Raw genomic sequence first — 26,887 nt, 5'->3', positions numbered from 1 at the left:
CTACTGAAAATGGATTTGAAATATCCCTTCATATATTTAGAAACGAGAGAGCAGTAACGTTAGGCTATGTGTAAACTTTTAAAACATTAACATCTGCGTGTTTTATATGCGATTCTTTCTCATTCGCAGGAAAATCTGTTGGCGAGTGTCGTTTGGTTCTTCATGTGTTGACCACAGCCGTGTGTCAGCTGAATCTGGTGCTCTTACACCTGCGTCGTGCTGGTCAACACTTGGCTACAGCTTGGCGTATTCATTTGACCAGTGATTGCATGAATGAAAATTTGTTATGGCATAGTTCTCAGCCCGAGTATATTTCTAAGAGTAGTAGAAAAGCCATTGTTTATTTCCTGGAAGGAGTGTGTTTGCTCTGGGAGTCTCTCTCTCTGTTTCTAGCAGTCGTGTCGACTCTGTGTGTCGCTGTCAGACACGTCCTGCAGGCGGCGCTGTTTCTCATTGCGTCCACGGTGCGCTGGCCGCAGAAGATGCTGCTTTCTAAAGAGGATTTGGATGAATGGGAGAAAGAACAGAAGAAAGACAGAAAGGAATTACAGGAACAAAGAAAACAGGTGGAAGAATACATAAACGCTGTTGAGATCATCCCTTCACTTCACAAGACAAAAAGTGGTTGATTATTACTACCTCTGAAAACAGAACATAGTTGACAATTCCTTAAAGGAACAGTTCACCACAAAAAGTAGCTTCTGAAGCCACATGAGCTTCACACACTGAGTTGAACTTGAGAAAATCATTCTGTTTTGTGAATTAATCAAATAGTTTTGTAATCTGGATCAACCAAATAATTGGGGAAAAAATCTTTATTTTTGGGAACTAATACTTGAAAAGTGCTATATATGATTTAACCATTCTGCTAATAATTTCCTTGCATGTGAATTAGTCACTGCATTAGACCACACTCTTTCTGAAACTGCACTTTTAGATGAACACAAAAAGTACTCTGCTGGTACTTATACCATGGCACTTTTTATTTTTTGTGTTAATGTACACTTATCTTAACATATCTGTGTTTATAAGAATTATGCCTGAAGGCTTTCTGTTCTCATCTTGTAAAACTATTATTTTCATGTTTCTTTAAATAAAGCAGTAATCAACATATTACAATATCATACAAAAATATATTTTTGATAACATTTATGCAATTAGAAAATTATTAAAATAATCATATCTTTGTGATTTTTGCTGTTACCAGTACCATTAAAGGGTTAGTTCACCCAAAAATGAAAATTATGTCAATTAGTTCATAAAGTCGTAGTTTTTGATATTTTTGGACCAAAATGTATTTTCGATGCTTCAACAAATTGTAACTGACCCTCTGATGTCACATGGACTACTTTGATGATGTTTTTCTTACCTTTCTGGACATGGACAGTATACCGTACATACATTTTCAATGGAGGGACTGAGAGCTCTCGGACTAAATCTAAAATATCTTAAACTGTGTTCTGAAGATAAACGGAGGTCTCACGGGTTTGGAACGACATGAGGGTGAGTTATTAATGACTTAATTTTTGGGTGAACTAACCCTTTAATATCTGTATGATTTTCACATAATCTATGAAATTAAATAATCTATACTGCAATAACAGTTGAAAATAAATTATGTTCTACATGTAGAGCAGCTACTGCAGGTTTTTTCTGTGTTTGACACTAAAAACTCATACAGTACTTATACATATTAGCAATTCTACAATAAAAGAATCAAGAGTTGCTGTTGTCCGATTCTTCTCATCACAGTCTGGCGTCTACACTGATCTGACGGGTCCATCCATTACCTGTAATGAAGAAGAATATGTACAGCACATTACTCTACACAATGGAGCATGAATACCCTTTAATTTGCAATAGAAAGCAGTAGATGAGAACAAAAAACAATTGATAATCTTACTCAGCATGTCCCATATTTTCTTCACTGCAGATTTATTGACTCTAAACTCATTCTGGTCATCACTGAAAAACAAAGACGTTATAATTATCTTAATTTCTGTGCTCGTATATCCATTCCAGTTTCAAATGTAATATCTTAGATGTGTGTTGAAGCTGTTTACACTTTAGTTTTGGTCACAGCATCCATCCTGAGCAAAGCTGAGAGAACATTCTTCTGTAGGTCAGACGATAAACACTCATACGACTGAACTTCACCTGAAAGAGAGACATACTGACAATGATAATCTGTTTCTAACTGATTACATGAATCTGTTACATAATTCACAAGATTATTTCACAGATATTGCTGGAAATGACCCAGACCCGAAATAAGGAGCTTCATGATGAAACTCCGGCTGTTGGTTGAAAACGTCTTCTCTCTCAGTGTCTGTGAACTCTCTTCACACAGGTACCTAAACACCACCTAAACACACACAGCTTCATTTATATTAAAGGAGTAGTTCAGCTAAAAATGAACACTTCGAAAATGTCAGGCCATCTAAACTGTATGCAAATGTGTTTCTTCATGGGAACAGATTTGGAGAAATGTAGCATTACATCACTTGCTCACCAATGGATCTTGTGCAGCAAATGGGTGCCGTCATAATGAGAGTCTAAACAGCTGATGAAAACATCACAATAATCCACAAGCAACCCACACCACTCCAGTCCATCAGTTAATGTCTTAAAAAAGAAGAGTCCACTACCCATAACATTGTTTTCTCCAGTGAAAAAAGTCGTCTTGTCTGAATCAGGAGAGAAATATGGACATGTCAAGCAATGTTTACGAGTGAAAACAGATCTGAACTAAATGTGTTGGTGGATTTTGATGTGGGAGAACAACAGGGTATGTACATTTTCACTGGAGAACACATTAATATGGATTATGCAATCATATTTAGCTAAAAGCAAAGATTTGAAGTCAAAAACGCTTTGTTTTTTACAAACACACAGCTTTTCACAACTCAAGATGTTAACTGATGGACTGGAGTGATTGTGGATTATTATGATGTTTTAATCAGCTTGGACTCTCATTCTGACGGCACCCATTCACTGCAGAGGATCCAACGGTGAACAAGTAATGCTGCATTTCTCCAAATCCGATAAAGAAGCAAAATCATCTACATCTTGGATGGCCAGGGTGAGAACATTTTTTCCATTATTGGGTGAATTATTCCTTTAATTCTGGTGCATTCAAACATCACACTTGCCACTGAAGATGGTGAACTGCCTGAACAATTGTGTAAACACCAACAATCACCTGGTAGCTCTCAATGAAGGGCTGCAGAATGGCTCTGAGGAAGATGATGGTTTCTTGGCCATTGTCTCTCACATGGATCTCTTCATCAGAGCGGCCGATTACACCAGACTCCTGTAGCAATGAACAGCCCTCCTCAAAGTCCTTAGGGAGAATGGATGTTTAGATGGATGTCATATGTTTAACAGCTTTATTTAAACAGTGTGACTCACCTGAACAGCTTGACCAGGAATTACAACAAACTCATTGGAAAAGAGCTCCAGCAGGAACGCAAAATTATGAAAGATATCATCTAGAAAGTAAACAACAGAGTCACACTGGATAAAATGTTTGACAATAATAATTAATTCACCCTCATGTCATTCCAAACCTGTTTGACTTCTTTCTTCTGCAAGAACAAAACTTAAGCACACTCTTTTTACATTTAAAGTGAATGGGGACTGAGGCTGTTGAGTTAAAAAAAATGACACAAAAGTATACCAAAAGAACAATAGCAAATATTATTTTTGTGCTTTATCCTAACTACTCTTGAGTCGAACAACCGCTTTGTGTAAGGATCAAACAGACATTTAAGTAATTTATTCACTGAAAATCTTCTGTTTCAAGTTTGAATATGCATATGCAACATGATTATTGTGCTTTAAAATCAATAAGACTTTCCATGTATGAAAAATAACTTCTTTGAAATTCCTCAAAATATCCCACAAAAGAAAAAAGTCAGCATCTGGGATATAGTTTGGGCCATATGAAACCCATTTAATTTTATTTCCCCAATTTAAATATATTTTATTATATAGATCCATTTTATTATATTCCCCAAATTTTATTTCAGCTTTCTGGATTATGTTTTAATAGTTTATATACATTTTCATTATAAAAAAGAATGTTTAATTGAATTTACAGAACAGTTTGAATCTTTATGGTTTGTTTTTTTAATGATTTAATACAACTGTATTATAAAATTCTGCATTATACGATAAATTCCATTTTTGTCTCTGGATTCCAGGATTCTGTCCACATTGCAGATATCATAGGGCCCTACGTAGTTGACTTCCTGTTATACCACTCACCTGTCCTATGGCTTGCAGCTGTTGTCATAGCCACTGCCACCATAGCTGGTCTTGTGAATACATGTACTGCTTGATTCCTGTATGAGGCGCACATGAGCACAGCAGCAGCTTGTCTGAACACGCCCTCCTCTTGAGTGACAGGCCCAGGCCCTTCCTCCTCCACTAAATAGACACGCCCCCTCTCACAGCGTATGACTGAGTGATGCAGGCTCAAGCTCGATGACATCACCTCAGAATCTGAAACATTCTCTTCAAATAAAAAAAAAGATGGGAAAATTTTATGTTTTGATATATATACAAATAAACTTTTAAATAATAAACACTTTAAAAGTAGAGTTTTTTTTTTTTTTCTAATGAAAATATGAGTGGTGTCCCATGGAAAGCTCATGAATATTCTGGGGGGGGGGGGTAATATTGGGAAAATAGAGAAATAGTTTATTGATCAAGTTTTTTGTACTTTCTCTGGTATTTAAGTGCGTCAATCAGAAATAACTGCATTTACATGGTCCAAACACACCGTATAAATGCAAATGTGAGATATAATTTGGATTTTAATCATATTAATCTCATGCATTTTTTTTTTTATGATCTTCAGTTTTGGCTAGTATTTTAACGTCTTGCCTTATAAAGGTCTATTGTAAGTACATCAGTACAAATAGGATTTTTAATATTCAAACGGACAAATATAAAACAAATACTTCCTATGCCAGCTGACAGCAAGCAAAAAAAGCAGTCTATATAAAACACTGAACCCACAAGCTGATTGTATTTTTATAGTACTGTGTAATGCACACGTCCTTACCGGGCCATCTGAGGTGAGCTCCACACCGCAGGGCAAGTCTCCTCAGCCACAGGGTTTTATGGGTCAGCAGGTCCAAATCAATGCCCTGGAGGTTCTGAAGGAGAACCACGGCCATCAGGTTCCAGGCACTCAGGACCACATTTCTCTCCTGCAAACGGACGATCATGTGGGCTAGACCAGATACAAACTCCTGCATCTCCTTACTGGGCTTCATAGGCAGGTCTCTGTTATAGAGACAGAAGCAAAAAGAGTGTGCATACCATTACTTCAGCAGTATGGAGTATGTATACTTTGTGTAGTATGCGTCTGTTTGCATGGAATACCAAGACGCAAAAAACAAGCAAGATTTTTTTGCATCATGATTTTTAACTTTCCCCACCACTGATGATATTTTCTATCATTTATTGCACAACACTTCTCCACTATTGAGTTATTCTGCCAATCCTTGTTTTCAAAAATCTAATTTTATCTGGCTATACAATATTTCATACAACAGAATAATGTGTCATGAAAGATTTGTGAATATGATCAAAAATGCTATTTAAAATAACAAACATGAAAAGAGTAAAAATCTATTTTGACTCATTATTTGATCAGGCTGGAAAAATCTTTGAAAAACAACATAAACATAAAGCATAATAAAGCTTCAAAAACACTTACAAATTAAACAAATTTATAAGTTAAAATTTTGTTGTTTTTATTTAGTAATATTTAAATACATAAATACTTTAATACTTATATTAAACTATCTGATTCATAATTAATACCCTAGCTTTGCTGCAATTTCACCTAGTATTTTATTTTTAAATAGACAAGTGTGTGAGTGTTATTTTAATATCACAGAGATACTATTATAATTTGTGTTCATATTTTTAATTAGTTTTAGTTTTCATTTTTATGTTTTCTGTTTTCATAGTTGTTTTTAAAGGGGACCTATTATGCAAAAATCACTTTCATTAGTTGTTAAAAAAAAACAGTTGTATGGCCACAGAGTGTGCAAACAACCAGCCTATAAAGGTAAAAATCCACCCACTCATTCTTTTAGAATCCCAATAAATCATAAAGGTTCCAGATTTCCCCCCTTATTGACATCCATAGACCACTGAGGACACGGCAGTTAAATTTAATTTTCGAAGGAAATGTCCCAGAAAATAAACCCTGAAAAGTCCTATATGTTTTTGCCTATGATTTTACACCTGCCTCACAAACTAGGGTCAATTCAGCGCTTGGGTTGTGTAAAGGTTGCATCTGAAAGAGGGATCGACACCGATGCTTTGTGCACAAACGTCCAGACAAAGTAAGCATCATGCCTCATATTTTGTTTTCCAAAAGAGCTTCTTGGCAATCTGTAAGGCTAATGTTGCTAAAAGCTACCACTGTTTCTGCTTGATTTAATTGATGCTGCCTTCACGTGCTACCAGAATGATCGTAAATAGGAATGTGGTGGTTAAAAATTGCATTTGAAAGCATATGTGAAGGCGACTTCTTAAATTTGTTGACCTCATAATGTGATAGCACGCGACAGCACCATTAGTCCAGCTATGATATTATTTTTATCATGCCATGCTTTCCGTCGGTGTAATTCATAAACGTGCATTTATTGCACAGTACAGTCAGATTGTGATATTGTCCTGTTTTGGCAGAGCATGAGCTCTTGAAGCTCCGCCCTCTTCTGAAAAGGGAGGTAGGAGCACCAGCTCATTTGCATTTAAAGTGACAAACACAAAAAACTGCACGTTTTTGCTCATACCCTAAAAGTGACAATTTCAACAAGCTATTAAAAATTATTTACCTTGTAAAAAGGGGCATAATAGGTCACCTTTAATGTAGTTTGTTTTGTCATTTTTATTACTTTTTTAATGTTTATTTAGATTGTATTAAGTTTTAGCAATTTTATTACATCGAGTTAAATTTCATAAAAATGAGAAGTGTTGTCTAGGCAAGTAGTTGAAATAAAATATGCTTAAGTTTGTATATTTTATTTCAATTAAAATGTATTTTATTTCAAGTAATGAAAGTAATTTTTATGTTTTTAGGTTTAGTTTAGTTTAGTAACCCTAGAGTGTTTATTACCTGGGCACCAGATTATACTGTCCGAGGTTTATTTTTCCCTTCACCAGGTCTCTGACTGACACAGGGTTGCCAAAGAACACATGCATGCAACCATAATTCTCCTTTAGCACAGTCCTGGCCTTCAGCAAAGCCTGCAGATGCACAGCAAGAGCTCAGAACCAAGTTCATTCCTGTATTTTGAAATGCATTATACTTTGACTCTCTTTGTGTTTTTCACAGACTGTACCCCTGTGGTCTCTTTTGGCTTAGGCACACCCAGCAGCTCATGAGCGAGAAGCGACTCCTCCAACACGCGCTCGTAACTGATGCTGATGGGCACCAGACTGATGTCAAACACCTCTCCTTTAAAAAAAGGCTCTAGGACCATATGCAGCATTCCTGTGAAGATCCAAACACAGCTTGAGAACATGTAGAACCCCGCATTTCCAGATCACCATCTTAAACACAAGCTTACCTAGTTTTGGTGTGAGAGATTTCAGCGTTCTGCTCCGTAATCCTTCAATATAAAACTCTAATGGAGCATAACCTGTCTGCAGAAAAACAACTACTGTGAATGTCAACACTAATTATATTCTGGGGACTAAAACATTTGCAGTACAATATACAACAGCTATTTCCAAATACGTATTCAGGAGTATTTACATAATGTGCACTGATTAATTGTACAAATCAGGACTAGGATCATGCAATATTGTTGATGCACCACTACAACTGAAATTAATATTCCACAAGTGTATTTATAATATACAGTATGAAAATTGATATTAATTTTGAGACTTGTTAAAAATTACATTCAACAGTGTAAAGTTTTAAGTTATAAAATATATAATATTAAATATATTCAATTAAAAGTGATACTAATACTAAATGCATTTCTAATTTTACTAAAAAAAGTCTATTGCAAATACATGCTGAACTTTCTGTTCATCAACGAATCTTGAAAACAATGTTTCAAGGTTTTCATAAAAATATGAAACAGCACAACTGTTTTCAACATTGATAATAAGAATAAATCAGAATATTAGATTGATTTCTGAAGGATCATGTGACACTGAAGACTGCAGTAATGATGCTGAAAATGTAACTTTGATCACAGCAATAAGTTACATTTCAAATATAGTCAAATATTGCATTTTAAATTGTAATAATATTGCACAATATTAGTGTTTATCCTGTATTTGTTAACAAAAAATGCAGCCTTTGTAAGCATACCAGACATCTTTCAGTATACAGTGGTAGTGTACAGTAATTTCTAGAATAATAATTTCTAATAATAAAGTACAGACTATTTTCTCACCCGCACAATGGTTCTGACGTACTCAGACAGCACCGCCCAGTACAGCTTGTCTGAGCCAATGGCACGACGGATAAAGAACGCTCCTGACCGCCGAAAGACCTCACCGAACAGCTTCATCCCCATCAGAGCTGTAAGAGAAATAAACATGGACAGATTCGGGAAGTTGTGATGAGAGAAATCATTTACTCCCACAGCTGGAATAAAGTTATTAAATCCACCTTTAATTATATGTTTGTGTTTTAGTGGCTTTTCAAATAATTGTCGAAATGACGCTCAATACTTGGTGCATCCTTAAAACTAAACAGTACATTCAGAATATGACCTGACCACCTACAATTACATTCAAAATCAGTAGATACTTGCGAATTCCAGCTGCAATGACGGGGATAGAGAGGTCATAAGTGAACATGATGTAAGACAGAACAAGGAAGTCCATGTAGCTCCTGTGATTGGGCAACAGGATGACGGGATACTCCTGAATGGCTTGCTGGAGCTGAATGATGACAGAATTCAGTCAACCATTCCTTTTAAAAGAGAATACATTTTTAAAAGGACAGAAACTCTAACCCGTGTGAGTCCATCCTCATTGATGCGTATAGAGCTGAAGACGCTCTGAAAAACTTTGTTCATTGCGAAGCCCAGCAGACGAATGAATCCCAACTGAAGGTTTTGACTCATCTCATCCAGCAAGGCAGAGGCTTCCTGTAAAAGCGCTTCACGTGGTTCGTCACTCTCAAGCGTGATCTGTGTGTGAGCGAGAAGCGGTGAGAAAAACCTTTTCTGTATGACATCTTCCTTTAATAACCATGGCTCTCTGTCTCTCACCTCCTGTATGATGTAGCTCAGGTTCTGTGATTCAAGCACCATCCTCTTGAGAGTGCTAGCTGAAATGGGCGTGGCTCCAAGGTACGGCTGAGGGTTGAAGGTCCGGAAGGCGTAACCTAAGTCACTGCTCCGCCTCCTCTCCTCCAGCATGTCAAAGAAGCCATCGGCTTCAGCTCCCAGCGAATCAGTGCTCTAATACACATGTTCAGTAAAGCCAAAATCTAGTAGTCCATGCATAAAAAGTCTCAAACCAGCAAGTACAAAACATATTTTGATTGCTTTTAGGTTTACATACCTGAACAGCCAAAAATGCATATTAATAATTATATCTTAATTTTATACAACCAAAATAAAACATTGTGAAATTATGTAAATAAGTAGATTCAAAGCGACAGTATAACACTTTAATACATACGGGGTAACAATGGAACATGAAGGTCAAAGTTATGTTTCAGTAATGTTAATAGAACATTAATTTATGTTATCTGGTCTTTATTACACAGCGCTGTGGAACACTAGATTCTGATTGGTCAGTCGCAACATTCCTCGATTACAACAGGTAAAAGCTGATAACAAGCTCATCCGCAGTGGTGGACGAAGTACATAAATCAAGTACTTGAGTAAAGGTACAGATCCGTATAATAAAATATTACTCCACTAAAAGTACTCAAAAGTACTTGATTTAAAAAGTACAGATATTTTAATGTTTATGTTGCACTTTTATGTATACTTTTAAATATAATATAATAATAATAATCCTAATCCCCCCCCCCCCAAAAAAAGTAAATAATGTATATTATAAGGAAAATATCATTCGATTTTCATAATGATTTTTTTTCTTCTCAAACCTTGTCTGATGCCCCCAGAGGCCATCACTTCCCACTTTGATAATAAGTGTAGTTACCATTTTCTGATGTAATATATCTAGGTGGTTGAATAAAAATATTTGGATTTTATTTAAAATAATAATAATAATTAAGTACTTCAATTTAGCACCAGCAAGCTCGTAAGCTAGACAGTTAGCATCAGCTAACAATATTGACTTATTTTCAGCATGCATGAATAAACATTTATATGGCTAACGTAGTTGATCCAGATACACAGTAACTGTGCTGACAAACAATATAAAAACAGACGTCACATATTATGTCAGTCTTCATGGTTTAAAACAGAAATATTTCCAATATTGCAATTTAACAAACACCGGAGGGAGGCCTAAGACTTGCAAATTATATTTGTATTTGTCAATTTCTCAAACACAGAAAGAACTGATTTTTCTTGTTTCTAATTATAATAAAAATAAAACTATATAATAAATTCAGAAAGGTGAATTATTATGAAAAAACTCATAACTAGTTTCTAAAGGCTAACAGTTAACGTCACTGTTTATTTAACTTAACGGCTTTTTCAATAAAGGAACAAAAAGTGGTACAAAAGCGAAACAAACCCGCTTTTCTCAGCGTGTTCATACTACCAAGGTACTTTAAATTAGTTACCTATTATAAACACCAAAGCTGTGTAACGTTACACTTCAAAGCATTCTTCGTTTATTATAACAAATACAATGTATAAAAAAAGTTCTGGCGCGTCGCGTTGTGTCGCTCTACTCTTCATTATAATGAGCATACATAACAAACTAATTAATAAAAAAAGACAACTAAACAACAGACAGATCATGTTCATACCAGTCGCTCCATGTCCCATACAGAAGCAGCAGGTGTTTTCTCCTGCTCTGAGGTGACTGACTGCGAACCTGCCGACACTCGGACCGATGCTCGTGCACCAATGAGCGCGCGCACCGCGGGAACGCCTCCCGTCGAGTGACCTGTTACCCCCAATGATCTCCAACTTTAACAATGTGTCAAAGATTATCACATTTAACAGAGTTTAATAAAATGCCAAATATTACAGTAACATTTGTTTTTATTAAAATTACAATTAATAAAATTATTGGACCATTGGTGAGCTTTAAAACTATTTCTTTTGGCAGAGCATAGATTGTGTTTTAAGTCATTCTCAAATTATGGTGAAGAATTTTAGCACCTGTATCGACTGAAAAGTGATAAACATTTTCCACTATGTATAAATTAAATAACTGAAGCGTTAAATGAGAATGACAGTATATTTAATGTCATGTTTTATTGAAGAGCAAAACTGATACATTTCCAACTAAGATTCTGATCTACTGCTCTTTCACTGAAAGAATATAAAAAAAAATCAGAAACCTCCATCAATACAATCATATCATTCTTTAAAACTACTGACTGAAAATCAAAAAAAGGCACACACACACAAAAAAACAACACTAGTTATATCATGGCAGTATATCATAAATCATTAAAACCCACTGAACCCCTATTTAGGAATAAATGGAATAAATCCAAATAGGGAAATGATTATCAGTTCATAAGAAAATATGGCCGCATGTATTTCTTCAGTAACGTAAAGTGCAGGAATATCAGAATAAGGCAGTGATATGATAGAAGTAATATTACTTAGTACTCCAACAAAAATGTCCTTGAGAATGAATGAGTAGGCTACATCTCTGAAAAATATATTTTTTGGTAATATTTTGCATAAAGAAAATGAATTGTATTTATGGAAATTTAAACTTAATTTATAATAAATTGTAAAACCTAATTGTAATAAAAATAACAAATAAACGTGTTTGATGGTCAGAAAATTGTAAAATATTGATTCTGTGGTGAAATATGGCCTGGGCATTTTAAATTATGTGAAACATTCAGTTTCAGGACTCTTTTGATAATTTGTGGAAATCTATATCAACAAACTCACTGTCCTGATATGATGGATTGTTCTTGCAGTAAATTAATATATTAACAGATGCTTTTCACAACAAAAGCTTGTGATCGCCACAAGCAAAACTGAAAACTGAAAAATATATCCAAGATCTGAGCTAATTTTTACAAATCAACTAACAATATACTCTAAATCACAAGTGACATGTGAAGACTTCTTTGAAATAAAGTGCAATTTTTTTCTGAATTCCAGATGCACACATGTATATTATGTGTGATTTTCATATAATCGCACAGATTTAATTCTGTGTTCAGTTTATGCAAGCGTCTGTCCGTCCACACGTGATGTTGTGTGTGGATCAGCGCAGCTGTTCAGTGACTGGTGTTCACTATCTGTCCATCCAAGAGGGGGAGCTGTTCTCTCCAGAAGGTGAACTGGCTGAAGGTGTCACTGCAGGGGAAATCACAAGAACCTCTGCGCTTCAGGAGCGGAAAAACATGATCCACCACCTCACCTAGACGCACGTACCTGCACAGGTAAAGCACAGCTGACACACTCATTCATATCAAGTGTTTACGAACACACAATCAGTAGCAGTGGTAACTGCAAGAGTAACTAACTTAAAGTAGCAACACAACAGACTTAACTACATTTATCAGTAGCATGACGACAGTTCAGCTCTTTTCTAAACAATATAATCTTTTCAGGAATGCTAGTGGTTCAGTGAGTGCTACTTATGATATAAAGCATAAGAACAGACTAGATAGATAGATAGATGTTAGGCTGTGTTTACACTTGTAGTATGGCACTTCCAAATATAGCTCTTGAGCTTACCGCCACCTCTCCGTGCGCCCAGAACATGTTTTTAGCGTACCAGTACTTTCATTTGGACATCTGCTTTAATAAAGGTTTTAATCCTTTGCCAGAACGCCCTTCACACAATGCACGCTTCCTAATTCTTCCTAGTTCGGAGCGGGTTCGCGAATCATTTGAGTCAGTTTGGGGATCGCGAATCATTTGAGTCAGTTCGGGAGTTCGGAGCGGGTTCGAGAATCATTGAGTCAGTTTGGGGATCGCAAATATATCGCTGTATATAAAACCCCTTCAATATAGTTGTTGTTACCTCAGGGGATGAGGGGAGTCATCAAAAAAAAAAACAGAAAATATATATATATATACTTTGGCTATAATAGAGTACCGGCACCTCTTTTGGGCCCCCTAAAGCACTGGAACTTACTAAACATCAAAATCATGTGTGTGCATTCTGGGATAAATGCATTCGCTGTATGTATGGTCATATGGTGGTATTTTTATTTAACAAATTTTATTTACAAAGAAAATACATCAGAGTTTGATCTAATAGAATCAAATCTGTCAAATGTAAACAGGCTCCTAGTGAGAATTTTATTCTGGAAACTTAATTTAAATGAACCATTTAAAAAACCGTGCCCCTGATTAATTTCCTGTCTTCAGATTTTCTGGCAATGCAATTTGTGCTAGATTCTCTTTATTTACAATCAGACAGAAATCAGAATTGGATTAGTATTTCTCCAAAGTAAAAGTTTGAGGGTTTAAAATGTTAAAAGGAATTAAAATGAAGAATCATTAGTACTATAACTTAATGCTATAATTTTCAAATATTATTTTTTTACTTTTATATTTTAAGTATTATATTTATGTCTTCATTTTTATAGTTATAGTATATACTAATGATAATAATTTCAAAATAAACTAAATATTTTGAAAATAAAAACAAAGAAGAATAGAAAAAACAAACATGTTTTCTTGCATGTCATACAAATATCACAAGAGAACCGTGAATTTGTGATTCAGTGTCATTAAATTATTTAAACATTAGCTTATATCTCAGGGTATTTCAAGTAAATATTTTATTTCTAAGGGGTTTGACTGAAAAATAAACATTTTGAGAGCCCCAATGCTTAGTATATAGTATATATTAAAAGCTTACTAACAAAATTAACAGCTAACAATTTTAATTCTTCTTTTTTTCAGAAAGGTAGCTTGTGTGTAGTTGAACTAGACATTATGAGTAGCTTGTAGCTGGACAAACTACAGTTTCAGAGGCGCTTCCCCAACACTGGTCACTCAATAGTTCATACTCACGATGAGATGTTGGTCTTTGCATGTTCCTGGATCAGTTCTCCTTTAGGATTGACAGTGAAGATTCTGTTTAAGGGAACACCAACTTCCTTATAGGAAAACACATCCTACAGACGCAACAGACAGGGTGATTACAAAGCTACACATCGCACAGATCTCCTCCAGGCATCTTTATTAGGCCAATATTCTACTGCATTTCTTGCAATCTCATCGTCTCTCTGCGTTCACTCACAGTGTTTCTGTTCCCAAACGCTGCGTAGAAGGGTTCAGTGTTTGGGAAGAACAGATTCTTAATGTCTGTCAAACACGCCACCTTAAACTTCTCCGGCCTCTTCTCGATTACCTCCCTGAAAAACAGAAAGAGATGGCGTGTATCTACTTGTTTTACTATATTTACTTTTTTGACACTTTATAACGTCAGTCAAAGTTGTTATGCATTAAATCCTTTATTTGGGTCCAAATACTAGGGTAACTTTAGAGTTTTTAACATAAAGAATAAAATCAATTCTGTATATCCATGCAGAACATATCTATAGAATCTCAAAAATAAATCATGTAACTCAAATTCTTTTAAATCAGTTTGTGCTATTTTATTTTGAATTGATTACATGAAAATCTGGGTTAATATAAAAGCAATAGAAGGCCACGAGATGCCTTCAGATATATAGTGCTGTCAAACGATTAATGGCATCCAAAATAAAAAATGTATTTACATAATTTATTTGTGTGTACTGTGTATATTTATTATGTGTATATATGAATAAAAAAACACATGCATTTAAATATTTAAGTAAAATGTTATGTTTAATTGATTAATCATTTGACTGCACTAATAGTTAATTAAATCTGTGTGTGTGAGTGCGCACTGCAAGTAGTAAATAAACATTTTACAAGAAACTACTATTTCAGTCTTCCTGCTTCAAAAATTCACATTTAATTCAATGTGTCACTTGATATTTTCTTGTGATTATTTGTGAAATTTATTTGTAATTTATTTAGTATCAAAGAAAATCCTACAGCTACAATCCTTTTTTTTTCTCAGCGTGTTTGTGTGAGAGTAATCACCTGTGCAGTGCTGATAGCAGGCTGCTGGGACTCAGTAAAACGGGTCCCTGGGGTAACATGGTTCCTCTCTCATTGACCCAGTGCAGGTAACCCCGCGTCATGTCAGCCATACCGATCGCCCTCGCAGAGCAATACAGAAACTTATAACCATTCCTATGAAACATACACAGGTGCATTTCACTCCTCATCCTGCTGACCTATCAGAGAATCAGAGAAAGCGTGTGTGGCCTCTTACTGGCTGATGCTGTGATACAGGCTTGCGATGCCCTGATGGGTCCAGTCTTTACCCAGCGTGGGCAGAATGTGCCCTAGCTTATCTGACCTGTGAAAGAAGATCAACAACGTTACACGAAAAGATATATTATTGCTTAAGGTTACGATTATGTTTGCGATGATGTACCTGGTGATTGTGCCGTCGATGTCTGATATGATGATTTTATCATCCCAGTTCCACAGGTAGATGATTCCCTCACAGCGACACGTGCCCTGATACTGAGTCGTCACACTAAACACCACGTCATTAGGACCGTCCTTTAGCTGCAGACTGACCTACAGCAGACAAACAATCAGAGACACTTCTCTCACAGGTAGTTTTGGAAACTGAATCATTCTAGCGAACTGGTGGATTACAAGCATCTTTTGCAGCTATATAAACTGCCATTCAAAATTCTCTAATGTGTACCAAAGTTGCATTTATTTGATCAAAAATACAGTAATATTCTGAAATATTATTACCATTTCAAATAACTATTTTCTATTTGAATATATTTTAAAAAGTAATTTATTCCTGTGATGCAATGCTGAATTTTCAGCATCATTACTCCAGTCTTCAGTGTCACATAATCCTTCAGAAATCATTCTAATATACTGAATATTTGCTGTTCAAGAAACTATCTTAGTACTATCTTACTGTGACTGTTGAAAACAGTTGTGCTGCTTAGTATTTTTGTGCACACAAATTCAGGATTCTTTGATGAATATAAAATTAAAAAGACCAGAATTTATTTAAAATAGAAATCTTTAGTAATATTATAAATGTTTTTACTGTCACCAGTGCTTTGAGTGGCCCAAAAGAGGTGCCGGTACTCTATTATAGCCAAAAAATATTATTACTATTATTACTATATTGAAGGGGTTTTATATACAGCAGTCAACAGGTGACCTTAATAATAAATCCTTTTATTAGTTTGTGGATTTGCTTGAGCTAGAAAGAACTACTGAACATAAATAAAATGTGCAAAAGGATTTTGAAAAAATACCCTTAGAAAGAGCTACTGCATTCAAATTGACTCAAATTATTCGCGAAACCCGCTCCGAACTCCCGAACTGATTCAAATGATTCGCGATCCCGCTCCGAACTCCCGAACTGATTCAAATGATTCGCGATCCCGCTCCGAACTCCCGAACTGATTCAAATGATTCGCGATCCCCAAATTGACTCAATGATTCGCGAACCCGCTCCGAACATAGACAGTAAAAGAAATGGACACAGCGACCCCATTGGAACTCAATTGAGACAAGTGAAGACCATTTTTAGCATTTTTTAGCACTTCAGTTTCTGACGCGCAGACTCAAACGAAGCTTGACGACGTCAGCAACCTGTCTGACAGATGTAAATGTTCTAGTAGCTGTGCGTGCGAACTGCCATCGTTAATCTTGCAGAGATGGCGAGCTTGAGCGGGGAGTTCTTTGTCGTGAATGAGCAGAAGTATTCTGATTAATTATTTTGTATAGTATTTTAAAATGTAACGCCAGTACGCCATATTAAGTTAATTGCCTGCGAGCTTCTCCTCCTGTCTGTACGGTAATGCGACAGAGAAACTAGTGGTTATGACGCAATCGTTAGCCTATTTTTTACAAAAACTGTTTATACAGGGCCATAATGTAACATAGAAGGTAATGGAGCCCTTTATACATTGTCGTGTATCTTTAGAAATAAATAATGGACAAACCGAGTCTTTAAACGCCTCAGATGTAAAGTTATTCGCTGTCAAAGGGACGCCAAAATGAATGGGAGTCAATGGGAATGCTAACGCAAGTGAAGTTCTGCTACAAGATGGCAGCCCCCACCCGACTTCAACTTCCGGTCGACTTCCTTGCCCCCTGGCTCCGAACTCCAAAACTTACTCAAATGATTCGCGATCCCCAAACTGACTCAAATGATTCGCGAACCCGCTACGAACTTCCGAACTGACTCAAATGATTTGCGAACCCGCTCCGAACTCCCGATCTGACTCAAATGATTCGCGAACCCTCTCTGAACTCCCGAACTGACTCAAAAGATTCACGCTTCATACTCTAAACTAGGAAGAATTAGAAAGCGTGCATTGTGAAGGGCGTTCTGAAAAGCGGCAGCGCAGACAAAGGATTAAAACCTCTATTAAAACAGATGTCCAAATGAATGTACCAAACGCTAAAAGCACGTTCTGGGTGCAAGGAGAAGTGGCAGTACGCTCAAGAGCTATATTTGGAAGTGCCGGTATTTTTACAGTCTATGGTACCGGTGTGTACCGGCCCACTTAAAGCGCTGACTGTCACTTATGATTTTGACTTTAATGCATCCTTGCCTCTTCTCGTACGTATTTTTGTACAATCTGAATCATTCTAGTGAGCTGGTTCATTTGAATGAGTCACTGATTCAAGTTCTGTATGGGATTCCAGAGCATTTGTTTTATAATTAAATATTTTGCTAAATATTACTTTTTGGTGCTTTAATTAAATTAGGTTTTACTAGTATTCAGTCTGGCATCAAATCTGTTCCAGGTTTATCTAATAAATTAAGATTAAGATTGTAAATGTTTCTTAATTAAATTCAATATTCTTACCAGTTGTTCTGAAGAGAGGCGAAGTGTTTTCTGATAGGACACGCCCCCTCCTGCAGGGGCGGGGTCTAAGTTGACAAGGACAGGGCTTTGTTTTGCAGTTAAGTCTTCCTCGCTGGAGGAGGATTCGTCTTTCCGCCTGTAAACACATTTTTGATCAGGCATATGAATGATTACAGACTGCAATAATTCAGATGACATTATTCTGTCAGATATGAACCTGTTCTTGATGGTCTCATCTCCTGCAGGACATGATGAACCGCCTGAGACTAAATCCTGCAAACACAAAGGACTCACCTATAGGGACTTCACATAAAGTCACAAACCCTTGAAACAAAGCCCATGGTGATGAGGTGTACATGTTTGAGTACCGGTTTAGAGCTGTTTGTTCTTCCTCGCCATGAAAACCACCATCTTCCTTGATTTCTGGGCATTTTCTCCTTCATAAGTCTCTCTATGGTGGCCTGTGAGGGACATGCGCACAGGCGTAATGCTCAACAACTGAAAAACTCTCAGACACCAAAGCCACTAAGAATAAAACAAATGCTGGGCTCTCATGCAGGGAAAAGGATTGATAGAAACTAGTGCAACGAACTGAAGAAGTAAAGAAACGAGGTACGTGACAGAAGACAAACTCCAGCATAGAACACACATGACTGAGCCTTGCAAACTAAAACACACACACACACACACACACACACACAGGGAGGTGATACACAGGACAAGAAAACACATGGGAAAACTTTATCCCAGAGTCATCTTACATATGTAAAGGTGTCAAACTACAAACGTCTTGTGTTTGTTTGCCAAGGTTACATTTATTTGATCAAAAACACAATATGAACAGTAAAATCATGAAATACTACAGTTTGTGTTTCCTATTTGAATATATTTTAAAGTGTAATTTATTCCTGTAATCAAAGTTGAATTTTCAGCATCATTACTACAGTCTTCAGTGTCACATGATTTTTTAGAAATCATTCTAATATGCTGATTTAGTGCTCAAGAAACATTTATTATTATTATCAATTTTGAGAACAGTTGTGCTACTTCATATATTTGTGTAAACCTTGAAAATTTTTTTTTAGATTATTCGATGAATAGAAAGTTAAAACAAAAGAGCATTTATTTGTAAATAGAAATCTTTTGTAACATTATTATAAATATCTTTACTGTGACTTTTGATCATTTTAAAGGGATACTCCTCCGTGTTTTCATATTAAACTATGTTTTTCCCTTACCTAAGACGAGTTGATACATACCTCTCTCGTCTCAGTGCGGTGACACTTTGAAAGCACTTAGCTTAGCCCATTCATTCAATATGGGCCAAGCAGAGAAGCTACCAAACACCTCCACGTTTTCCCTATTTAAATACAGTTACTCGCGTAGTGTAACTCGACCTAGGATGGTAACACAAAACAAAACGTTGCGCTTTTCTAAGCGTGTAAGATGGATAACTATATTGTATGGCGGAATACCATGGCAAGTGCTTGTAAGCACTTCGTCTTGGCGCAGTAATATCTTCACTCGTGAAAAATCCTCTCACCGTCCCACGCTCCCTCTAGTGAAGATATTACTGCGCCAAGACGAAGTTTTGTATAGTTAAATATGAAAACACGGTGGAGTATCCCTTTAATGCATCTTACCAAAATAAAAGTATTTGCTTTAAAAAAAATAAATCTTACCGACCCCCAAAATGTGAGTGACTCGAATCAGTGAAATAAAATGAAAATGAAAGCACTGATGTGTAAGTGTGTGTGTGTGTGTGTGTGTACCTTAGACAATGGTTTCTGGAAGGCTTGCATAGCCAACATAATAGGAGCAGCGGTGCTCCAGTTATAATACCTGCTCAGATAAAAGGAAACAAATATAGCAGCTGTTATTTTAGTCCAAGACAAATGAAATGAGAATCGATAACCGTAACATGAACTCACTTAGAGCCGATCTTCACCACCAGATTAGGGTCATCAATGATGGATGGATTATCAGCAAACTGCTGAAATGACACAGATTTCTGATGGAAATGTTCTGAATGATAAATAGAGGGACAGTAAATCAATAATGATGCATAAACAGTGAATGTAACAGACACAAATGCTTAACGAATGCATTTCAAGCATGTAGTCCTGCTGTACATAATTAATGAGCAGAGCTGATTGGGTCTGTGCACCTTTAGTGATCTCCCTCTCTTCTGTTAGTCCTCCACACAGAGAGATGGCCATAGAGGGAATGTCTTCACTGTCCACGCCGCTGTCGGCTCCCGAGCTACACATGGACTGAGGAGACACAGTCTCACACCGGACGCTTTTCTCATCACAACACTCTGAACCACTGAGAAAACACAAAATATCCTCTTTAAATGTTGCTGATCTAAGCCATTCTAGGATGTTCGACCCTATGAAGCCTGCTGTATCATATTCGATATGCAAACTTCTAAGCCCTCTAAATGATCAACGTGATCAAAACTTTACTGCCTTCTGTTGTCTGATTGATAGTTTATACTTTTTAGCAAGTTTGCTCTAAATTCTTTACTGATGTACGAATAACTCTTATATATTTAGCAATATTTCAAAATATTCACTTATTGGACTGAAGCAAAATCTTACTGATTTACATTACATACTATAAAAATGTAATCTTAATATTTGATCATGTAAGTATCAGCATCTGCACCAAGCAAATTTTTCCTCAGTGGTGCTCAGAATATAGCCTAATTTATTTAATTTACTCCTCAAGTATGAGCTTCATATTCTTACTATATCATACTATGTAATCCATGACAGCCTGATGTATCAAATATGATAGAAAACCTTTTTTTCTATCTCTACAAATATTTTGTCAGAAGGTTCAAGATACTCAAATAAACATTCCTCAAAAGCCTAATACATGATATTTGATACCCTCATTTTACTATGATTTTTCTAAAAAATGATTTATGTATATTCAAGTTAACCTAAGTTGCTTCAGTAAGAGTTCGTTTTGAAATTCAATTCAATTTTCAATTCAAGTTTATTTGCATAGCGCTTTTTACAATACAAATCAATACAAAATTGAAGAGGACCTAGGACAGATCCTCATGGCACACCATATTTTACTGATAATAAATGAGATGACTCCCAATTTAAATAAACAAAATGGTAGCGATTGGACAGGTAGGATCTAAACCATCTTAGAGCCTGCCCTTGAATACCTGTATAGTTTTGTAATCGATCTATGAGTATGTCATGATTTATGGCGTCGAATGCAGCACTAAGATCAATTAAAACTAGAAGCACTAAGATCAATTGAAACTAAAACATGAGATGCAGCCTTGATCTGATGCAAGAAGCAAGTCATTTGTAATTTTAACAAATGCAGTTTCTGTGCTATGGTGGGGCCTGAAACCTGACTGAAATTCTTCATACAGACCAAATATTAATGTTGATCTTAGATTTACCTCATAAAATAATTAAATTCTGAAAATGAGATTTTTCATACTATTATTTCCTTGTTCATTCTTTACAGAGTTAGGGCAGCTTTAAAGAGAGGTGACATTATGATAACACACCTTTTAGGGAAGTAAAGTGCCGCCACTTCTGGCTCCAGATCTTTTATATCATCCAAGTACACGCCATCAGAACCCAGATGCCGGCTTTTCTTATCTGCAAGAGAACACATGCATCACTATGAATTACATAATGCACAAAAACAAGCTGAATTTTTAACCAAAAAAACAATGCACAATAACCTTTTCTTTTAGGAGGGGAATCAGTCTTGTTTTGTGGGCGGGGTCCAGCCTTTGCTCCGCCCTCCTCAACCTCTGACATCACCCAAGCCGCTGGTGTCACATCCTGCTCTTTGGCTCTGTTTGATTGGCCATCAGAATCTAATGTCCGGTTTCTGTTATGGCCATGGGTTGCCATCTCAGGGATGACTCTGAAATGTGTGTTGTCAGAGACCAGGATTGACAGTGGACACGCAGGCATGACATCTGGTTTCGTTGACAGAAACGATGGCTGTAAATACATAATTTTGTTATGGAGAAAGTATGAGTTTAATATATGAGGGGTATTTCGAATCACATGGATGTTATAGTTGCTGTTAGATGGATTAATGTGTCAGTGAGTTGTTTTTTAGGATAACTCTGACCGTGGCAGCTTGCGGTAACTCCCCCCAGGACCACAACATTGCCGAATCCTCCAGCTGATCTTTACTAAGAAGCTCAGAGTCACTTTTAGGTGTGCACGGACGAGACACATTAGGACTGGAGAGAAAAAACAGGTTCCTTTATTGCACAAACTAGATATTTATATGCAAAACTCATTAATACTGTGCTAATAAAGCTAAAACAAATTGCAGGGAGAGCACTGACAGAAATTTTTTGGCAATATTTTAGCAGAAAAATTGTTGAATAGTGGTGCGTGTGAGCAAGTCTGTGTATTTGTACACCACCTGTGAACAGGACTCCACTCTCCATCTGAACGAGCATGAATTGTGTTTTGTGTGTTTTCAGTGGATGAACCTCCATTCATCAGGTCTCTACACACATAGATACATAAGAAGATACCTATGTTGAGCAATATAGTTCAAAAATGTTTTTAAAAGAAGTCTTTTGTGCTCACCTAGGCTGCATTTATTTGATCAAAATACAAGTTTAAATAACTGTTTTCTATATGAATATATTTTAAAATGTAATTTATGTGATCAAAGCTGAATTTTTAAGCATCATAACTCCAGTCGTCAGTGTCACATGATCTTTCAGAAATAATATTAGAGTCATTTATGACAAAACACTATCAGCTATTTTAATATGTATGTATTTGCTCTGAAATGGCTTAAACAGATCAGCTGACCTGTTCTGATCGGGCTCGTCGCTGTCATTGATGTCAATGTTGAACAGTTCTTCCTCTGAGAACTCCACACTCTTCTCCACCTTCACATCCTCCACTCTGCACTTCCTTCTCCTCTTCCTCCTCTTCTTCATCGCTGCATTCTCGCGGCTGGAGCCCATCAGTAGCCCCCCGTCAGACGGAATGGGAGAAGTGGCCAGGTAAGATGGAATCACTTCCTGTAAGGAATCAAAAAGGGAAAGTCAAGAACATGAGACTTACAGTTTGTACTATCATCAGACATTAGTACGACGTTTGTTTAGGCTCTAAATGGGGTCAGGTAACTTTATTGAGTAAATATAAAATGTGGTGTAGTAAGCTGCAGTGTTAAATTACAACAAAACTGAGGAAAATAAGACTCTGTGGGAATAAAAAGAGGATGTTCATTCACTCAGCTGATCTTAGCACCACAAAGTCTGATTCTTATAAACAAAACATCTTCTTTCTTTTCTTTTCTTTTCTCAAAGAATGTCAGATTCACAGAGGCCTCAATTTACTTCCTGTATTCCTTTCAATATGATCCCATTCAGAAAACGAATCTGTTTAAGTATACTATTCTGTTCCAAAATGCTGTTCTATGTTCTAACATCACTGTGCTGTTCTAGAATATGGCACTGTTCTTTTTAGAATTTAAGAGCTTAGAATGTTTTGAAAACATAAATTCTAAAAGTATTACATTGTGTTCAGAATCTGTTTCAGAAAACTGGATCAAGATGACAGCAGGATCAGAGTAGGCTTTGAGCATTTGAAAATACTTCAGACTTCCATGCAGCTTTACATTTATTTAATCGAGATCTGTTATGTTTATATCCTTTACAGTTCAAATATCTTTGCGCTATGTCAATTCATAGGTCAGAGGTCACCAAACTTGAGCTTGCGTTCTCTGGTCTCCAGTGCTTAATATGAATAGAAGTGAATGGAGCACATTTTTAGTGTGACCAAAGTTTTGGAAAGGAAACTAGCATGAAAATTGGTCATAATGTGAGGGATTGCATGTTCTGCACCGGATCTGCTTCTGTCTCCTCGACAAAGAAAGCTTCTCCGTTCTCGCCCAGCTTCATGTGCAAATCCACAGGTTCCCCATTGATCTCAATGTCTACCTGATCGACAGAGAGAGAGAGAGAAGAGAAGTCAATACATTCTAGATCAACCGGATGTCATAGAGAGGTCAGAAGTCATATCAGAAGTGTATCACTCACCACTTTCTCTCGTGATCTCAGGACACCCATTTTTCCGAAGCGTACGTGAAATGGAGAGCAGATCAGAGCTCCATCTGGCTGCCGGACAACAATGACATCTATGCAGCCGGACAGAGTGGCAGGATTCAGACCTCTGTAGAGCTCCTTCACCTGCACAAACACCTGCCCCGCCAGCTGACCCACGTAATTCATGGTCTGAGTCTAAATGGAGAACAGATGAGAGACGTCATTTATGGAGTATGGTCAGTATGAACTCTATGGAACATTTATGGAGTAATTTAGCAGTCCATCACTTGCTCACCAATGTGAATGGGTGCCGTCAGAATGACACTTGTATTTTGGCAATGGTTTGAACTTTTGATGTTTCTTAACGATGGATTTGTTCATTTTCAAACACTCAGCTTTTCACTTTTTGAGACATTAACTGATGGACTGGAGCGGTGTGGATTGGTTGTGGATTACTGTGATGTTTTCATCAGCTGTTTGGACTCTCATTCTGACGGCACCCATTCACTGCAGAGCATCCATTGGTAAGAAAATTGTGTAATGCTAAATTTCTCCAAATCTTTTCCTATGAAGAAACAAACTCATCTATGTGCATCTCGGATGGCCTGAGGGTGAGGAAATTGTCATTTTGGGGTGATCTATTGCTTTCAGAGAGAACAGCATATCATAGAAACTAGAAAGTGAATGTTTTTGACAAGAAAAAGCACACAACCAACCAAAACGTCCTAGCAGCCACACAACAAAACTCTAAAAGGCACTCGCTACACTTCAGCTTTGTGGTTGCAACTTTTGTATGGGCATCACTTACAATTCCTACAGAAAATCTCGCTATTTTTTCAATTACGTTTGGTAAATTTGCCAATAGTGGTGCAGAAATTACACACTTTGCTTTGAAATAATCGAGTATATTAAGCATTGTATAATGAAGGACATTAAATTCTAATTCATAACAACGGCAAATTAATTATTGATTTTCTGTCATAATCTCTAGCGAAGGTCATGACAGTATATCAGACTACAAGCAGGAATTCTGTCACGTAACTTCTACACTTGATCAAACAGACATGATGCTTTTATCAAATACTGTCTGGGCAATAAGAAACATTCAGTCCTCAGCTGAAGGTTAATGATCTGACCATAACATACATGTTTATAGACCCTATTTAAGACCACCCGTCTGTCAAACACCTCAGGATCAGATTTCAGAATCTGTCCTGTACTTACATACACAATGTCAATGTGCTCATGTGATATTATCACTGCTGTACACCTCCTAGTGTCATATTCCTCCATAAGTTAATAATGTCAGCCCCAGACATGCTAACTGAGTTAAGAGAACAGATGAATCCAGAAATATCCAGAGAGGAGGGCTACGAAGCCATCGGTTTCTTATTGAAGCATTAAGCTTTAAGTGGAGTCAATGCAAAAATGAAAGAGAAAGAGACAATCTGTCAGAATATATTTGAGTTATTTGTATTCAGTAATTAAAATGTAATCGTTAACAACATAAAATTATATTATAACTATATTATTTTAAAATTAGCATAATAATATTAAGCGTACATAATAATGTAAAATTATAATATAATATGCATTAATTAATAATTATAATATATAATCTAATATATAAAAGTATAATTTATAATATTTTTTATAATTTATTTCTATTAATGTCTTATTTAATATTAATAAATAAATTATAAAATGTTATATTGTAGCATACTATTTTTTTTCTGACTCAGATATCAAATAATCGGACACTTAGAAAAAGACTAAAAGATTAAGGACAGATATGAACACTTATGATATGAACAGGACAAAATATCAGCTTTGAAAGTGACTCATCAACAGCTGTCATTATATGAGTTATGCAATCAGAATAAATACGAAAACATTTTTTACACATGTCATTTAAGAATATCAACAACACAATTTCATTTCACATCCCAAACCATCATCAATAGCTTGCTGTAGTGGTTTATACTAACGTTAGGTAGATGTATGTTCGTAAATAAAGTCTCTCTCACCTCTAGCTTCGCTCAGCTAATGGTGTTGAGGAGTGAAGGACAAACAGAAATATTCATACATTCATACTCTCGCTGTCATATTTTGCGTCTCGTCAGCGGACGATGTGACGTCACGTACACCAAAAAAAAAAACATCAAAGAAATTAGCCGCTCTTGCAGGTACCCGCTGCTGAGTGAAAGCTGTGAATTGATTCTTTTGTCCAATCAGCGCACAGCTTTCATGACACATAGTTGCGGCTGTGAGACGACTGTGCTGACCAATCAGCGCGCAGTTCTCATCGTCCCGAGTGGCTCTACTAAGGTGATCCTCTTGTCCAATCAGTGAGCCGCTTTCACTGACGTTCAGTGTCTGCTGTTTTTAACATTTTACATGTAGAAAGATTAAATGCATAGGCAAGTTGAAATACATTAATATTATAAGCTTCATAAAATGAAAAGTGATGGGAAACATAAGGGCAGTTAATAAAATGACTTTCAAATCAACAAAAAGACACTGATAATATAAACAATAAACCAAATAAATAAAAACCTACAATATTAAGTTTTTTTTTTTTGCCTTACATTTTAATTATGCAGTTAAATAAAATAATAAGAAAAAATACTGAATGAAAAAGTCATTGGAAAATAAGTAGGTTTTTGTTTATAAAATATTTTTATTTAGATTCTGAAATTTGAAATTGTTTGTTTAAAACTTTATTTCGGATATTAAGCTTAAGCATATTGTAAAAGATGATGAAGAAGTGATGGGAAAGT

General features: G+C 36.2%; 2 protein-coding genes and 1 long non-coding RNA gene across 5 annotated transcripts; 1 reads left to right on the top strand and 2 right to left on the bottom strand.

The window, feature by feature from the left end:
- Positions 1-962: 962 nt before the first annotated feature.
- Positions 963-11,098, bottom strand: LOC127938598 (dihydroxyacetone phosphate acyltransferase-like). Of its 2 annotated transcripts, XM_052535311.1 has the most exons (16): positions 10,952-11,098; positions 9,267-9,458; positions 9,009-9,185; positions 8,805-8,934; positions 8,442-8,569; positions 7,599-7,674; positions 7,371-7,522; positions 7,145-7,275; positions 5,072-5,295; positions 4,270-4,518; positions 3,412-3,491; positions 3,203-3,343; positions 2,266-2,365; positions 2,064-2,157; positions 1,904-1,965; positions 963-1,790 (listed from the first exon to the last, which is right to left on the bottom strand). In XM_052535311.1, exons 1-16 carry the CDS (start codon positions 10,961-10,963, stop codon positions 1,747-1,749), a joined length of 1,992 nt encoding a protein of 663 aa, XP_052391271.1. In that variant the 5' UTR covers positions 10,964-11,098; the 3' UTR covers positions 963-1,746. The 2 variants fall into 2 exon arrangements, with proteins under 2 accessions (XP_052391271.1, XP_052391272.1); XM_052535312.1 differs by lacking the exons at positions 9,267-9,458; positions 10,952-11,098 and having other exon boundaries at positions 8,801-8,934; positions 9,009-9,179.
- A 284-nt stretch (positions 11,099-11,382) lies between these two features.
- On the bottom strand, positions 11,383-26,302 carry LOC127938075 (phosphatidate phosphatase LPIN1-like). 2 transcript variants are annotated; one of them, XM_052534478.1, is made up of 20 exons: positions 26,135-26,302; positions 24,102-24,302; positions 23,907-24,002; positions 22,867-23,081; positions 22,466-22,552; positions 22,163-22,277; positions 21,762-22,029; positions 21,582-21,675; positions 20,205-20,365; positions 19,969-20,062; positions 19,810-19,879; positions 18,406-18,498; positions 18,255-18,310; positions 18,038-18,173; positions 15,613-15,761; positions 15,448-15,534; positions 15,213-15,365; positions 14,380-14,494; positions 14,151-14,254; positions 11,384-12,554 (listed from the first exon to the last, which is right to left on the bottom strand). In XM_052534478.1, the coding sequence occupies exons 2-20, from the start codon at positions 24,291-24,293 to the stop codon at positions 12,398-12,400; spliced, it is 2,442 nt and encodes an 813-aa protein (XP_052390438.1). In that variant the 5' UTR covers positions 24,294-24,302; positions 26,135-26,302; the 3' UTR covers positions 11,384-12,397. The 2 variants fall into 2 exon arrangements, with proteins under 2 accessions (XP_052390439.1, XP_052390438.1); XM_052534479.1 differs by lacking the exon at positions 26,135-26,302 and having other exon boundaries at positions 11,383-12,554; positions 23,907-23,998; positions 24,102-24,239.
- LOC127938076 (uncharacterized) lies at positions 12,425-20,804 on the top strand. Its single transcript, XR_008148622.1, has 3 exons — positions 12,425-12,562; positions 18,283-18,649; positions 20,233-20,804. It is a non-coding gene; the product is annotated as an uncharacterized LOC127938076 (long non-coding RNA).
- Positions 26,303-26,887: the final 585 nt, after the last annotated feature.

Source organism: Carassius gibelio, chromosome A20 (assembly GCF_023724105.1).
Source record: "Carassius gibelio isolate Cgi1373 ecotype wild population from Czech Republic chromosome A20, carGib1.2-hapl.c, whole genome shotgun sequence".
NCBI lineage: Eukaryota > Metazoa > Chordata > Actinopteri > Cypriniformes > Cyprinidae > Carassius > Carassius gibelio.
Note: the sequence above shows the minus strand (reverse complement) of the source record. Positions and strands in the feature narration are given on the sequence as shown.